Here is an 18,223-nt window from a genome sequence, read left to right as displayed (position 1 = left end):
AGGCCCCTGGTCCCTCCACCTGCAGGGAGGAAGTTTCTTGAGTGGTGAAGCAGTGCTGCAGGTGTCTCTCTCTCCCCCTTTCTTCTCAATTTCTCTCTATTTCTACCCTAAATATATAAAATAAAATATATATAAAAAAACAACCTTAAATTGAAAGGCAAAAATTGTTAAGTCTTTTATGGGACAATATACAAGGATATCTTTATAACTTTGAGATTAGAAAACATTTAAACTAGACCCAGACAACAACTATAAAATAGAGGGGAAATTAACAAATTAAACACTAGAGTCAAGAACATCTAATCACCCAAAAAGACCATACCTAAAATAAAAAGATAAATCAAATTGATTTTCAGAACACATGTCATGTGATTGGCATAATCATCTTATTTTTAAAACTCTTGCAAATAAACAAGAAAAGAAAATTTCATAAAATACACAAAGATGTCTTTTATAAAAAATGAATGCTGAATAAACATTTTTGAAAGTTTCATTCTCTTTACAATATGCACCCTTCTTTATAACCGTTGTCACAATTACAATTATGTAAACTATACAATTATTTGTAGAGATTTTGCTTATGACCTGTCTTCTTTACTAGACTCTAAGATCCATGAATGTGAGAATTTTTTGTTTGTTTGTTTGCAGCTTTAATCTTAGTGCCTACAACAGTACATCGTGACTAACAACCATTTGATATTTGATGAATGAATGTAGGCATCTAGATTTTTTTCTAAAGGAAGAACTCTTAAATAATGAAAAAATTGCCTTTTATTCTTAGATATTTTATATTACGTATGACCTATAATTATTTACACAATGTTTACATTCTTCTATATCATCTAAGAGAGACAGACTGGGAGTATGGATCGACCAGTCAACACCCATGTTCAGCGAGGAAGCAAGTACAGAAGCCAGACCTTCCACCCTCTGCAACCCACAACGACCGTGGATCCAGACTCCCAGAGAGATGGAGAATGGGAGGGATATCAGGGGAGGGGGTGGGATGTGGAGATCGGGTTATGGGAATTGTGCGGAATTGTACCCCTCTTATTCTATAGTTTTGTTAATGTCTCCTTTCTTAAATAAAGAAAAAAAAGAAAAAAAAAAGGTAAATTGTGTGGCTTCATACGGTTGCATACAAGCAAACTTACTCAGTATGGCCCAGCTGTACATTCCTGGGAAAAGAATTTGGAGTCAGGATATAAAAAGGGATCATGACCATTTGCTGCAAATTCCTGCAGACTCTTTCATCTGTGATTATATGAATATATTTCATTTTCTAAGACAAATCCTCCAATAAAGCTGTGTCTAAGATCAATAAGCTTTCAAAAGTGCTAACTTCAATAATATATAAGATCCTAGCTTGTATCCTAGATAAAAACAAAATAATTTCTACCCAATTAATTTGTGAATCAGCAACATGTGGAAAAATGATTGTTTTTGACACCAGGGCCATAGCTGGGACTCAGTGCCTGCAAGTTGACTCCTCTGCTCCTGGTAACAATGTACACACACACACACACACACACACACAACTTTTTCTAATAGCTAAAAATTTAGTGCTTTTAAGATTAGAGAGCCTTATCACTATAGATAAACTTCTATGTCACTCCCCTACCCCCATTTTTTTCTTAATTGCAGTCATGAATTAAATTAGTAATTCATTCAGGAAATATTTAGTGAATAACTACTAATTTCCTGCCACCAAAATAGTGATTAAACTATAGACATGAATTCAATCAGTAAAATTCCTCACAGGTAAAATTAGTATTACCACAGCAAAGCTACATATGAACGTCTTTTCTTTTTTCCGTTGTTAAATTTGTAATTGACTACGTAGTTTGTAGATGAATACAGAATTACGTTGATTTGGAGTGGGGAAGTTGTGACAAGTATCTAATTTTTCTCACTAGAAAATAAAGCAATCATTTGTATCTGAGATTGTCTGAGTCAAGAATGGAGAAACTGAGTCCTGAAATGATCTAGTTTGATTCAGGGAAATTTGAGTAGGGAAATTTCCTCTATGTCCAGAAATTTGTGGGTTTTGCAGGACTCCTAATTTAAGTAAGTTGTGTGTATATCATAACTTACTCATTGACTTAGACTGGGCAGATAGATGCTACTTAATAGTATCCCTCTCAGGATACTATTATATGTTGAAATGATAATATTTTAACACATTGATTACATAATATATATTTCAAGAATTAATCCACCCTAATATATATTTTTGTCATCACTAGGGCTTCACCACTCCAAGCTGACTTTTCCTTTCAGACAGAAAGGAGGGAACAGAGAGACAGAGGGAAATATACCATTATCACTGATGCTTCTTCCAGTGCCCTGGCAGCCGGGTTTGAACCTGAGTAACACGCATGACCAAGTGGGTACACTATCTAGGTGGTCTATTTTGCCAGCCCAATTCACTTCAAACTTAAAAAAAAATGTGGGTATTGGAAAATTTTAAATTACATGTATGGCTAGTACATAGTTCTACTCAGTAGTGATACTTTAGATTGTTTTTCTCAAAGTCAAATATAATTTTTGAAGCCATAACTCTTTGAAAGGTCACGGCATGTGGAAAGCTAAATACTAGTAATAGGACATTTTTACCTTACTTGAGGTGGTGGAATTCCTACCACTATGCAATCCAACTGCACTCTGGTGCCTTCTGGAACTTCTCTGCTCCGTAACTTTTGAGTGAACCTAGGAGGTTGCCCCAGAGGTTCTTCATAGTACAAAGATGACGGTGAAGACTCTGGACTGGTGTCTCCACCAGCTGCTCCAACGGCAGTCTGCTCGGCTTCACGTCTCTTAGCTTCCTGTTGTTCAAGGGCATGATTCACTTCATTATCCCTGGTATCTGCAGGGATAGGGATGGGGACAGAAGCTCTTTCTCTTCTTTCTGATAGGTCTGAGAAGCTGGAGTTATTTCCCTGCACAACTTTGTTTGAAGATTCCGATTTATTCTTGTGGTTTTTGCAAGCACGTGGTCTAATCCTTTTGGAGCTATGAGCTTTGAAAATGGAGGACAGCTCTTCAATGAAGTCGGCAGCCTTATTCAAGAACACTTTTTTCGACTGGGTTTCAGAGCTATATTGTGGTCTTTTTGCTTCCTGATGGCTCTCATTAGAGTTAACAGAACTTCTAGAGTTATCTTGGCAGAAATTAGGGTCAAAACTTGATTTAGATGGGCGTTTCGTCTGCTCAGAGGACAGACGTTTTCTAGTTTGAACTTCATCTGCTTTCTCCAAAGGGTCATGGTTGATGGCCAATCTTGCCAGATTGACACTTTCATCTAATTCTTCTTGGCTCAGAAAGGCTGAAAGATCTGGAAGGTCATCTTGGCCTCCGCCTCCTTCAGCAGCTATAGAAGGACCGCCAAAATGGAAAGGATTTGAGGAAGGCTCTGCTAGACTCCTTTCATGGTTTCCGTTATGTCTAGTTTCAGCTAAATAGCTCTCTCTTAGAAGTTGAGATATGGAAGTAGAGGCTTCTATGCTGTCGTCTTGCATGCTGTCACAGAGTAATAATAGCAAAAAAGGTTGGATCATTTCTAGAGAACAAGTCTATATTTCAGACTGATAAATTGTTAAGATATTAAAACTCAAAATGAAAAAAATGCCCAATTTTGACACTTAGAAATTTAAAAAACTTAGATAATTTTCAAATTATAAAAGAAATAGGGGAAGATTTTCCCTGAAATTTAATATAAAAATATGAGTAGCAATCACTTTATTAAATTCTTTTTTAAAAACATCGTTTATATGTTTGATAAAAACAGAGAGAAATTGAGAGGGGAAGGAGAGGGAGAAAGAGAGACAGCTGCAGCTTTGCTTCTAAGTTAGTGAGACCCTACCCCCTGTCTTCTGCAGGTGGGGACTTCAGTAAATTCTTTATGTGAAAGTATAATTATGAAAGCTATGCCATAGCTTCAGTAGCATTAACTATAATTTCTGTATATCATTTTAATAATATCTGTAAAAGTGTTCTGGCTTTATACCAACGTGCCCATACACAGAGATTTGCTCTTTATCCTCTCCCTTTTACCTTGAAAGTAATAAAATAATAAAAATGAGAAGACATTGACATGATTCATCTAGTTACTGAGAATAAAAGCTTGATCAAGCTTATACAAATAAAAAAAGCTTATACAGATAAATAATTCCTTTGTTTTTTTGACTGGAGACAAATGTTGTATAAATACTTTCAATGATGTTTATAGATTTGATATGTTCTTGAGAAATGATTTAGATTTTTCAAATAAGGTAGAACTAATGTAATCACTACTAAGACAGGAATTAAACTGTGGTTTTGAAACATCTCTTAAGTTAACACTGGTTAAGAAAAGATAAGTGAGGCAAGGAGTGAAGTAAGTGGTAAGACATTTTTCATATATACCCATTTCCTGGCTTTTGGTTTTTTATCAATAATTATATGAAGAGATTATCAGTTAAAATGCATTTTAGAGTTTAAGAAAATAGTAGAACAGTTTTATTTCAGTGTTCCCTGGACTAGGGACTTTGGAAACAAAAATAAATTTTATATAATTAGCGTTATATCGACTTATTCGTTCACATATTTACTGGAGGATGTCAAGTTATGACCCATAGGCTGCTGTATTTTGCTCTCTCCTTAACAGAGGCAGCTAACTGGTTACAGTACTCTTCTTACTGGCTTTGACTGTCTTAATACTCCACTCCTTCAGTTACCACCAATCACTTAGAGATGGCAGTGGAAATATAGAGTATTTGTTATTCTTTCCTACTGTGTGCTGGGGTTTGTTCTAGGAAGATGAAGAAATAAGTAATCTCCTAAAACTCTTCTGTCTTTAAGACTCTATGGCAAAAGAATCTCAGTCCACTCTTTTCCTTTCATAGGATTTGTGAATGTCATTTATCACAAACAAGACTTCCTCGGAGCTACCTAGCCTCTTATACTTTCAGAGTGCTATCTCATGCCGAGTGCAAACTGGCGTCACAGGTGGTCACACTGAGACAGCAATAGTTAAGAAGATCATCTATAGCAAAATATTTGTCAGTGTGTTTGATACAGCCTGAGGTTACCACTTCTGGAGCAATTTATTTGGGTAAAGTTTTTTGTATTTTTAAAAAGTTTCATTGAAAACCCAAAGTTGTTGAATGGGTTCAAAGATTTACCTGTAAAGATATTCATCACAGTATATATGAAACTATCAAGCACTGGAGCCATATCCAGGATAACAAAATAGTTTATTAAAGAGTTGAATAATAATTAAATTTAATTATATGACTACTTATAAATTTCATTAGAGCCAAAGAGGTAAGTAGGGTAGTGCCTTGCTATGCATGTGGCCAGAATCAAACTCCAATATCACATGACTGATACCATGGCACTGGGGAAATTTCTGGTGCTATGATATATCTGCCTTTCTGTCTTCTGCTTCCCTGCTCTCTGCTTCTCTGAGTAAAAAAGTGTCCCAAGAAGACTGAAATCATACATGTGAGAAATCCAGGCTATGCCAAAATAAACACAAATAAAAATGAAGCACTGAACGACATACCAAATCATTTATGAAAATGTAACAGATACGAACCTATAGGGATGTAGAGGCTACATAGGCTCCTATGCTGAATATGGGCCACAAGTCAGATCGATGGGGTTTACAGTCAACAATATTAATACACTTTTCCCATATTTGGGAGCTACTCTCTTCCCTGATCCAGCTTTCTAGCCCCTTTTCCAGCCATGACATCATCTCTCCAGACAACAACTTGGGTCCACCTGCATATCAAATGTCACGCTCAGGCAAAAACTAATAAAGTTATTAGTTTGGAATTAGTTAATTAGTTATTAGCCCTTTGGAATGTACCTAGGATAGACCTGCTAGCTATTTCCAAAATGGAGACCCCAAATCTTCATCTGCAATATTCCAGCCTTCAGGTTCGTGATTAATCAACAATTTGTATGACTTTATATATTAACTCTTTTTCAGCCACCAGGTTCCAGATGCTAGCATGGTACCAACTGGACTTCCCTGGACAGATGACCCAACCAGTGTGTCCTGGATCCCTGCTTCCTCAGACCCCTTCCCCACTAGGGAAAGAGAGAGACACGTTGGGAGTATGGATTGACCTGCCATTGCCTATGTTCAGCGGAGAAGCAATTACAAAAGCCAGACCTTCTATCTTCTGCACCCCATAATGACCCTGGGTCCATACTCCCACGGGGTTAAAGAATAGAAAAGCTATCAGGGGAAGGGATGGGATAAGTAGCTCTAGTGGTGGGAATTATACCCCTCTTATCTTATGTTTTTGTCAGTGTTTCCATTTTATAAATAAATAAATAAAATAAAGTAAAATGTAATAGCTGTATGAACTGAATAATGGTCTCATTTACGTATTAACTGTGTAGAACAGCTAAAGATATGTAACACAAGGTATCTGAAAATGTAATTGACATGCTGATTAAAAATGAAGGGTAGCACTACATTTTAATCAAAAGTAGCGCTATGTTTCTGAAAAAGATAGTTAAGGGGTTAATCAAGCATCTGAGTGGTATCTATAAGCCTGCTTTAGGGCTCCTTCTCCATGGCCCTAGTATATATTCAATTTATAATTGCTTTAGGACACCAAAGTCTATAGTGTTTCTATTAATAAAAGATAAGAAATCGAACCTATGTATAAACAACTGTCCCGTGAACCATTATGTCTCCCTCTAAGATGATTTGGAATATATATATCAAGTCTCATTTGTGGATCAATTATTTTATTAAGTTAGTTTGGATTTCTGTATATCTTAAAACTGGGGAAATGGTGTCCAACAACAGATGAGTGGCTGAGCAAGTTGTGATATATATATATATATATATATATTACTCAGCTATAAAAAATGGTGACTTCACCGTTTTCAGCCGATCTTGGATGGACCTTGAAAAATTCATGTTAAGTGAAATAAGTCAGAAACAGAAGGATGAATATGGGATGATCTCACTCTCAGGCAGAAGTTGAAAAACAAGATCGGAAAAGAAAACACAAGTAGAGCATCAACTGGAATTGGCGTATTGCACCAAAGTAAAAGACTCTGGTGGGTGGATGGGGAGAATACAGATCTAACTAAGAAGGATGACAGAGGACCTAGCTAGTGGGGGTTGTACTGTTATATGGAAAACTGGGAAATGTTATGCATGTACAAACTATTGTATTTACTGTTGATTGTAAAACAATTCCCCAATAAAGAAATTTAAAAAAAAATGGGGAAATGGCTCATCTATAGGATATTGGAATTACATGCTTGAGGTTCCTGTTTGGATCCTCAGCACCAAATATACTGGAGTGTGCTCTCTCCCCTCCACCTCTTCCCTCTGGTCTCATGTAAAACTCTTTCTATTATATAAGTAAAAAATAAATCTTAAAATCTACAAGGGGGAAGATTAAGCGCTTTATAAATCAAGAAGGCCTTCTATTAATTGCACATGAGTGTGCATTGTGTGTTAATGTACTTTTTCTGTGACTCATTAAGAAAAAAAAAAAAAACAGTGTAAGGGAGAAAATCCAGCTGCCTTCCTGGCCCAAGTTTTAGCCTCCTGATTCTTACATGGTGCTCTCACTGTGGTGGCTAGAGGAGGCTCAAATCCAGGAGCTGTTTCATGCTCAAGATAATTTTTATCTTGAGGCAACATGCAATAAGCATTGGCCTTGGGATTAGGTAGATCTGGCTTCAGATTCTGGTTTTACCTCTCAGTAGTTGTATGACTTTCAGAAAAATATTTAACTTCTCAGATCTTTGGATTTATCACCTGTAATACACAGTACTGATTCCCTGGGGAAGCAAGGGCTAGTAATATCATGAAATCAAATCTTTTAAAACAGTGTCAGCCACCATAATGGGCACTCACACGTGTTGGTAAAAAAACAAGATTTAGGTACAGGTAATGTTAATGTTGACAAACTTTCAAAATGTGTATACTTCTGGTGGAAATCCAGAAGAAAGTATTCATGTAAGTACATATTCTGCCACTAGATTTTTTTTCTGAAGAAGTCAATTCAGATGTAAATGTGTGCTTATTCTGGTACTCATGGTCACAAAAATTATTATAACAAAATTCAGGTTCAAAATAAGTGATTCCTTTAGTGACTTACACTGATATATATATATATATATACATATATATATGTATATATATATATATACATATATATATATATATATATTACCTGACACTTTGAAGTTAGGTGAATTTCATTCCAATTCTGACATAGCCTCTCTGTATAAACTTGAAAAATTGACTTTAACCTCAGGATAACTCGGTTCATTCACCTATAAAACTGGAACAATAACAGTAGCCATCTCACAGGCTGAAGTAATGACTAAATGTGCTTGGCAGTTAGTAAAAAGTCAATATATAGTAGTTTCTACTGTTACTAGGATAGAATAATAACTATAGACACATGCCATGATAAAAAAAATGGAAACAGAACTAGTGAAATGACTATTTCCAAGGGTAAACTTCGAAGAGAAACTGAATTCTAGGTTTATAGTTAACCCAACATATTTACTTTTATTGAAAACAGCAACAGCATGTAGTCTTATGAGCAAACTGCTGCCTTAGATCTTTAGATCTTTGTACATATTCTCTTTGTTCAAGCTCCTTCCTGTCCCAGTCTCCCTACCTGATCTTATGCTATGTTCATAACTGCATTCTTTACAATAGCAAAATATGGAAGCAACCTAAATACCCAACAGCAGATTACTGAATAAAGAAATTATCATATATATATTGAATACAATACTACTGTGCAATAAAAAAAAAAGATGAGATTAGGAGGTCAGGTGGTGGTGCACCTGGCTGAGTGCACATGGTACAGTGCACAAGGTTGCAGGTTCAAGCCCCTGGTCCCCACCTGTAGGGGGAAGCTTCACAAGTGGCGAAACAGTGCAGCAGTTGTCTCTCTGTTTTTTTCTCCTTCTCTACCTCCCTATTCCTCTGTTTATTTCTCTCTGTCTCTATCCAAATAAATAAATAAATAAATAAAACTTAAAAAAAAAAGATGAGATTATGGAGGCCAGGAGGTAGCACATCTGGTTAAGCACACATAGTATTAAGCGAAAGGGCCTGCACAAGGATGGGTTGGTTCTAATGGCCAGCTCCCCACCTGCAGGAAGGATACTTCACAAGAGGTGAAAATAGGTCTGCAGGTGTCTATCTTTCTCTCTCTCTATTTCCTCTTTCACTCTCAATTTCTTTCTGTTCTACCCAATAAAATGGAAAATTAAAAAAAGGCTGCCAGGAGCAGTGCATTCATAATGCTGGCACTGAGCTCCAGTGATAACCCTGGAGGCAAAAAAAAAAAGAGATGAGATTATATAATTTGAAATAATATGCATGGAACTGGAGTTGAGTATGCTAAGTGAAATAGATAAACAGGTGAAGGACAAATATCAAATGATTTCACTCATCCGTGGAGTCTAGAGAACTAAAGTAAATTAACTTGTAAGAAAAAAATTATCAAACTGTCGCTTAGACTTTATGAGAACTGTATTAGTTACTTACGCTAGGGCTAAGTGCAGAACTTTAGCCAATGGTGTGGTGATTTATACCAGGTATGGGCTTGATGTCATACCCCTGAAACTGTATAATCTTATAAAACACGGTTAAATCAGTTGTTAGAATTTTTTTAAAAGGAGCAGAAGGTGTCTTATCCAGTAGAGCATCTATGTCACCATGTGCAAGGTCCTGCTTTTGAGCCTTGGGTCACCACATGAGAGCTCCTGCATGGAGGGAAGTGTCACCAGCAGTGGAGCAGTGCTATGTTGTCTCATCTTCTCCCTCTGCCTCTCTCCCTCTCTATCTCTTTCTGTCTCTCACCACTATATAAAAAAAGTGGCCATCAGTAGTGGTGGAGTCATGTAAGTACTGAACTCTCTGATGGCAATAAATAAGTAAATAAAATAAAGAATATAGACTAAGGTCTGGGGAAAGCCCGTTAGATAGAATTCATGTCCTCCTGTGCTTGAACCCTGGGTCTGAGCTCCAGCACTGTATGGTAGTTTCATAGACAGCACTAGGGGAACTCTGAATGGGGGAGTGATACTGTAGTGCCTTTCCCCTTTATCTCTTTCCTTAAGAAACCAAGAACAGTATATTGGGGTGGAAGGGCTAACCATTGAGTTCTTCGGGGAGAAACTTTTGATGAGATAAGAAGCAAATCCTATTACATAGGATTAGTCCTGGAATTAGTCCTGAAAAGCTGAGTACAAACTACTTTTTAAATATCAGGTGGTGGCGCACTTGATTGAACAAACAGGTTACCATGGGTTAGGACCTGAGTTCAAGCCTCTGCTCCTTATCTACAGGGGGTAAGCTTCATGAAGGGTGAAATAGTGCTGCAGATATTTCTCTTTTCCTCTTATCCTTATCTCCCCTTTCTGTCTTTATCCAGTAAATAGATAATATATATATTAAAAATCTTATAAAAATTCCAAAAGAAAGATGGGATTGTCAATTCTCATCAATTTAAAGATTCATTAAACTATTTATATGTTGATTGAATGAGAGGGAGAGAGGGAGAAGGGTATCAGAACAGCATTCTACAAATACATTGCAGGTGATTGAACTTGAGCAAGCCTCACACATGCAAGTTCTGTGCTTGACCACTGAGTCACCTTCCCAAACACACAGATTCATTTTAAATAAGAAAATATTAACATTTTATTCTTCTTCATTCTCTTTAATATTTTCATTTTTGGATCCAGGTGGTAGTGCACTTTGTTGTCAATGAAGGAAATAATTTCTTAGCAGTGTCATTTGTCTCATACTTTCATACTTTCAGACTAGTGAGGTGAGTTCATTACTCCTACTACTAAAAGAATCAACATTCAGAAATACAGCTATCATCTCTCCATATACTAGCTTCAGTTCATGAAAGACCTCTTACAATGAAATTTGATTTATAAGTTGTCCTCCTATTAAAAAGTGAATTTGAAAAATTATACCATAAATTCCAAAGCCTTGCTTGGGTAAAAAAAAAAAAACAACCACTGAAATTCTGTGTTCATGAAATGTGGTCCTGACTCCTTTCCACTGAATATATGCTTTTAAAATACATTGTAATAGAAACATTATCCTTGTACAATATAACATAAACATGTAGCAGTCTGCATTCTAAATTATATATTGGAATATTGGGATTTTAACACATGATCATAAATTCCAGTAGCCATAGCTATATTCTATAAGTAGAATGCAGACAAACATCCAGAATTTGAATAATATCCAAATGGTTTCCCCCTCCAATTGTATTTTCACAACTCATTATTAAAAGATTCTGCAATGTATATAATTTGTTTACTCCCAAATATAAAATTTTAGTTGAAGACATGTAGCATTTACTTCATCCTCACCAATGTGAAAGCAATCGAATTGTAAGTTTTTTGTGTTGAGGAGACAGCATTATGTTATGCAAAAGACTTTCATGCCTGAGGCTCCAAGGTCTTAGATTCAATCCCCAGCACCACCATAAACCAGAGCTCAGCAGTGTTCTGGTCTTCCTGTGTCTTTCTCTCTATATCTCTTTTTCATCAAAATAAAGTAAATTTTTTAAGAGGAGATAATTGGATATCTACTTTGTTTCTTTTGCATTGATTGGCACTAGTGTCCTTAACAAGTATGAATAAAAATATTTTGTTAAGATAACATAGTATCTTCACACTATTACTGTAATATTCACTTTTGTGAGGTATAAATACAGATTTTTAACCAAAGATATGCTCCCCTTTGCTTATATGGTTTTTAAAATAGACTTCAAAATGTGCATTTAAGTACTGCTCGTAGTGCAATGTATCAAGCCAAACATTTGCCACTGGTTCTCAAGTGTCATTCTGATGCAGCTGAAAAAGGAGAGAGAGAAAGAGAGCAAGAGAAGGAGAAAAAGAGAGATAGTGAGCAAGGGAGGGAAAGGAGAAAGAAGCAGCAATGTCCTTTGAGCAAGACTTTCTGCAGCTGTTGTGTACATTAATCCAGGGAGCTGATCTCCCAATGCTAAATATAGAAAGCATATCCATTTACATGATAAAAAAATTAAATGAAAGTCTTTAATGATGGAGTCATTTTTTTAGATTCGATTTCTATTAAAAGGAAATAAGCAAACTGTACATATATTTTCACACAAACATCATTATGTTACTAGACTGCAATATACACAATATAGACTCCCTCTATCGAAATATTTACCCTTCAGACCCAAGCAGGTTGTGATTTCTATTAGTCTAATCAATCCACAAAATCTTCACATGCCAAAGACTTCATACTTCACATAATTTTGTGTCCTGTCATACATAATTTAAAAAGTTATTCTAGGCTTCTCTCTAAACAGCAGTAGTTATGTCTTTAATTTTTTTTTTCTCATTGTCAGTGCCTTGTTATCAAAACACACTTGAGAACTTAAATATGGCTATTACCTTTCTTTTTTTAGTTGACCCAGATGAGGATGTCCAACCTATGTACTCCACCGTGATGATAATTATCCAAGAACCTCTAGATGGAAGCACAGGAGGATAAGAAAATTCTTCACGCCCTTGGAAGTAGAGAGAAGCCGTCCACAGATACTCAGGAGTTAACCTTAGTTTCAGTGAAGATGGCTGTAAGAAGCTGGACAACCTGTCACCACCGGGGCCAGAGCATTTGTCAGCTCACAGGTCCCAAGTTATTTTGAGCTGTATAAACCATGTGCCTGTGAAACATTCCACCTGATTGGACAGGAGAATACTGAGTAAAGGGATTCCATCTTAGGACAGCACCTATGGGAGGTGGCAGGGTGAGGGATCCAATCAATTTTTCTACCTATGGAATTTGACCGATAACTAGAAACCCCAGTTGTTGATTGATTCATAGTTGGGGGTAATACTAAGTGTGTCACTCTATGTTCCATCTGTCAAAGAAAATGACATAATTTTTTTTAAAAATTTATTTATTCCTTTTTGCTGCCCTTGTTGTTTTATTGTTGTAGTTGTTATTGTTGTTGTTATTGATGTAGTCGTTGTTGGCTAGGACAGAGAGAAATGGAGAGAGGAGGGGAACACAGAGAGGGGGAGAAAAAGACAGACACCTGCAGACCTGTTTCACCGCCTGTGAAGGGACTTCTCGCAGGTGGGAGCTGGGGCTCAAACCGAGCCGGCCCTTGTGCTTTGAGCCACGTGCGCTTACCCCGCTGTGCTGCCGCCCGACTCCCCCAATGGCATTATTTTAAATATATATCCAAAGTCTTAATTTTCAAGAACCGGGTTCAGGAGGTGGCTCACCTAGTTGAGCGCACACATTACAGAGCGTAAGAACTGGGTTCAAGTCCCTAGTCCCCATCTGTAGGGGAAAACTTCACAAGTGGTGAAGTAGAGTTTCAAGTGTCTGCCTCCCTCCCTCTCTACCTCTCCCCCCCTCAGTTTCTCTCTGTTTCTATCCAATAAGTAAATAAATAAATTTCCAAAAACCTTAATTTCAACTAATGAAAAATTTATTCTCCTGTAACATTATACACTTTGGGAAATTTGGTCATGAAAAACAAATATGACTTTGAGGTCTAATGTCTTATTTATTTATTTATTTATTTATTACTTTTTATAGAGAATGATACAAAAAAGGAGAAACCACTGCAGCACTGTTCCACCACTCACAAAGCGTCCCTCCCTCAAGTGGGGAGGAGAGGCTTGAACCTGGGTTTCCCCATGGTAATGTGTGCTCTGTCAGGTACGCCACTACCCAGACTCAACACAGACTCAGGTCTAATGCTTTTGTGCTGAATGTTTTTTTATTGTTAATTAATTAAGTAATTAATTAATTAACCACCAAGGTTATCACTAGGGCTCAGTGCAGGCACTATGAATCCACTGTTCCTAGTGGCCATTCTTTCTTTTTTTTTAAATTTTATTTAAAATTTATTTATTTTATAGGACAGAGAAAGAAATTGAGAGGAGATGGGGAATTAAAGAAGGGAAAAGAAAAATTAAAACCTGCAGACTTGCCTCATTACTCATGAAGCATCCCCCTTGTATGTGGGGAGCAAGGGCTCAAACCCAGATCCTTGTGTCTGGCAATGTGTGGGCTCAACCAGGTGCACCACCAGCCAGTCCCAAGCTGAGCATATTTTAATTGTCCAGAAGGCAAGCGAAAGTAGAGAAGATAATGAATGTTAAATGCTAACTTGAGATCACAGAGAAAATGGAGAGGAATAACCACTGACCTGTTAAAACAAATTAGTTTAAATGAACCTTATCAGAAAAGAATAATCAGAAACTATTCTTTAAAAAAGAATTTATTTATTTATTCGTGAGAAAGATAGGAGGAAAGGACCAGCCATCACTCTGGTACATGTGCTGCCGGGGATTGAACTCGGGACCTCAGGCTTGAGAGTTTAGTGCCTTAGCCACTGCGCCACCTCCCAGACCACTAGTCAGAAACTATTATCTTAGTAGAGACTTAATAGTGATTTATAAGATTATAAGAAATGACCCAGGAAGTGGTGCAAAGGACAAAGCATTGGATTCTCAAGCACAAGGTCTTAAACTTGATCTTCAATATCAAATGTACTGGAACGATTCTCTGGTCTCTCTCTTCTTTCTCACTAATAAATGAATTTTTTAAAAGCAGAATTATAAGATTACAGGAGTATAGCTAAACACCATGCCCACCACCAGCTATCTGTGTCCCCTTTGCCTTCATAAAGCCCAAAATCACCATAATTCTCACAAAGTCTGAGGGATAGTTTAGATATATATCCAAATGTGTATATATGTTGCAAGTTTGTGTGCTTTAATGTCTATATTTTCACATATGAGTAAAACCATCAAGTAATTGCCTTTGCCTCTACTTATTAAGTCTTGAAGGGTACAGTACTTTAAATTTCAGAGTATCATTCTGTTGAATATATATCCCATAATTTCTTTACTCAGTCATCTATCAGTAGACAGTTAGATTGCTTCTATTCCTTGGTTGTTCATAACAATGCAGTTATGAACATAGGGTTGTATATGGAAAACTGAGAAATGCTACATATGTACAAACTATTGTATTTACTGTTGAATGTAAAACATTAATTCCTCAATAAAGGAATTTAAAAAAAGAACATAGGGTTGTGTATAACCCTTTGAATTAGTGTTTTCATGTTCTTTGGATATATGCTCAGAGTGGCATGACTGGATCATGAAGTATTTCCATTTTATTTTTTGAAAGATTAATTAATTAATTAATGCAAGAGAGGAAAGGGGGAAGAGAGAGAACCAAAGCAAAACTCTCACACACACAATCCTAGGGATTGAATTCAAGACCTCAGATTTGAGAATCCAATGCCTTATCCATTGCACCACCTCTTGGGCCAGTCCATTTTTATTTCCTTTACGACTCTCCAAACTGTTTTCCACAGAGGCTGTACCAGTTTGCACCCCCATCAACAGTGTAACAGAGTTTCTTTCTCTCCCCCCTTCCCCCCTTTTTTCCCCTTCTTCCACCACTCGTTGCCTTCTGTTTTGCTGTTGTATACCATTCTTACAGGTGCAAGGTGGAATTCCAATGTGATCTTAATTTTTCATTTCTCTAATAATAAGTGAAGTGGAACATTTCTTAAATGTCTGGTGGACCATATATCTTCTTTAGAAAACTACCTATTCAGATCATGTCCCCACTTTTTATTGCATGACTTGGGTTTTTGTGGTTGTTGTTAAGTGGCATCCTTTGCTTATGTATGTTGGTCATCAACCCCTTGTCAGATGTACAATTATCTTCTTCCAGTTACTGGGTTTCCTTTTTACCCTTCTGGCATTTCCTTTTGATGTGTGATGTCTTCTTAATTTGATGTGAGGAATATTTTAAACTAATATGGTAGATTAAAAAAAAACTCTTATGGGAAGAAAATGGACACAAAATCAAGTCAATGGTGTGAAGAAGATACTCTCATTACTGCAAAAATCCAGACCTTCAATGTAGAGGGTCAGTTACTCTCTTGTCTAATATTGTGCAAATACTACATTGTCTCTGCATTTTCTCTCTGTGTGGATGCTTTGGTGTTTTCTTTTTAAAATATTTATTAATGAAAAAGAGTAGAGAGAAAGAGAACACACCAGAACAGAAAGAGCAGAGAGACCAAACAAACACAGACAAAACAACAGAGCATCACCCTCACATATTTGGTGGCAGAGACAGAATTTGGGGTCTCATGCATCCAAGTGTGGCATGTTGCCTCGCTGCACTATCTCCCGGTCTGTAACATTAATGTTTTATTTAAGGAGAGGATTTCCTTATGCTACAAAACTAAGGTCTTGATGCATAATCAGCATAGGTGCTACAAGGTCTTAGAAAGAGTATATAGAAAAGCTGAGTCTCTCTTTCAGGTAGCAAATTAAATGTGCTACAATTTGACTTTCCACAGGGAACACATTTTCACTGCCCTGATAGCTTTACCACATTAAGTCTCGTATTCTACCTTTCACCAAAGTATAAAATACTGAGGTGTGAGGAGACACATGAAAAGATAATATGGAGTTATCTAGGCAGTAAAATTAGGAATAATTAGCAAGAATTAAAATTGTTTTAAAATCTTTTTAAAGCTATAGAAGAAGTCAAAGAATTTATGAATAGAAATTTCTCTAATTTTTTTTTAAAGATCTGTTTATTAATGAGAATGGAAAGAGAACCAGAGCATCACTCTGGCACATACAATGCTTGGGATTGAACTCAGGACCTCCTACTTCAGAATTCAGCATCACTTCCTGGTTAACTTTTTTTAAAATATTTATTTATTCCCTTTAGTCGCCCTTGTTGTTTTATTGTTGTAGTTATTATTGTTGTTATTGATGTTGTTGTTGTTGGATAGGACAGAGAGAAATGGAGAGAGGAGGGGAAGACAGAGAGGCAGAGAGAAAGACAGACACCTGCAGACCTGCCTCACCGCCTGTAAAGCGACTCCCCTGCAGGTGGGGAGCCAGGGGCTCGAACCTGGATCCTTCCACCAGTTCTTGCACTTTGAGCCACGTGCACTTAACCCGCTGCGCTACCGCCCCGACTCCCCCGGTTAACTTTTTTTTCATTGTTACTGTAACATTTTCTCTTTTTTTCTCTTTTTATTTTATTTATTAATGAGAAAGATAGGAGGAGAGAGAGAAAGAACCAGACATCACTCTGGTGCTGGGGACTGAACTCAGGACCTCATGCTTTAGTGCCATCTCTTGGATCCCTTCCCTCATTCCTTCCTTCCTTCCTTCCTTCCTTCCTTCCTTCCTTTTTAAAATTTTTTTTAAATTTTATTTATTTTCCCTTTTGTTGCCCTTATTTTTTATTGCTGTTGTAGTTATTATTGTTGTCGTCGTTGTTGGATAGGACAGAGAGAAGTGGAGAGAGGAGGGGAAGACAGAGAGGGGGAGAGAAAGACAGACACCTACAGACCTGCTTCACCGCCTGTGAAGCGACTCCCCTGCAGGTGGGGAGCCTGGGGCTCGAACCGGGATCCTTATGCAGGTCCCTGTGCTTCGTGCCACATGCGCTTAACCCACTGTGCTGCCACCCGCCTCCCCCTTCCTTCCTTCCTTCCTTCCTTCCTTCCTTCCTTCCTTCCTTCCTTCCTTCCTTAATAGTTATTGAGTAGGGCTTTTTTTTTCTTTTTTCTTTTTCTTTTTCCTTACCAGAGCACTACTCAGCTCTGACTTATGGTGGTACAGGGAATTGAACTTGGGACCTTGGAGCCTAAGGCATAACCTTTATGCTATCTCATCTCACCCAATTATGTCATTTTCAAATACAAGCTGTATACCAAATGTTTCAAGTGACCCAGAGGTGGCATCGTGGATAAAGTGATGGGCCTGTAAGCATGAGGTCCTGTGTCCACTCCCCAGTGTCATATGTGCCAGAGTGATCTTCTGGTTCTTTCTCATTCTCTTACTAATCAATAAATAAACAACAACAAAAAAAGTTTTGGATTTTTTTTAAAGGCGGATATAGGGGGACTGAACAGTGGCATGATGGTTAACAGTACATGTTACCAAGTGAAAGGTCCTGAGTTTGAGTTCCCACTCCCCACCTGTGTGGGGGAAGCTTCGCAAGTGGTGAAGCTAGTACTGCAGGTGTCTGTCTGTCTCTCCCCCACTCCTCTATCTCCCTCTGCCCGCTCAGTTTCTCTCCTATCAAATATGTGGGGGGAAAAGGCTGCCAAGAGCTTTGTGCAGTCACTGAGCAATAACACTAGTGGTAAATAAAATAAAA

At 37.3% G+C, this 18,223-nt stretch overlaps 1 protein-coding gene across 2 annotated transcripts in view; it reads right to left on the bottom strand.

Moving 5' to 3' along the window:
• The window catches only part of MYPN (myopalladin), a 94,348-nt gene extending 81,570 nt beyond the window's left edge, over positions 1–12,778 (bottom strand). Inside the window, exons 1-2 of one of the 2 annotated variants that reach the window (XM_007524165.2) lie at positions 12,442–12,778; positions 2,617–3,519 (exon numbers count right to left, since the gene is read on the bottom strand). In XM_007524165.2, coding sequence (XP_007524227.1) covers positions 2,617–3,518 — 902 coding nt within the window. In that variant the 5' untranslated portion in view covers position 3,519; positions 12,442–12,778. The remainder of the gene's footprint in view (positions 1–2,616; positions 3,520–12,441) is intronic. The other variant, XM_060194692.1, reaches the window with a different exon arrangement.
• Positions 12,779–18,223: the final 5,445 nt, after the last annotated feature.

Source organism: Erinaceus europaeus, chromosome 1 (genome assembly GCF_950295315.1).
Source record: "Erinaceus europaeus chromosome 1, mEriEur2.1, whole genome shotgun sequence".
NCBI lineage: Eukaryota > Metazoa > Chordata > Mammalia > Eulipotyphla > Erinaceidae > Erinaceus > Erinaceus europaeus.
Note: the sequence above shows the minus strand (reverse complement) of the source record. Positions and strands in the feature narration are given on the sequence as shown.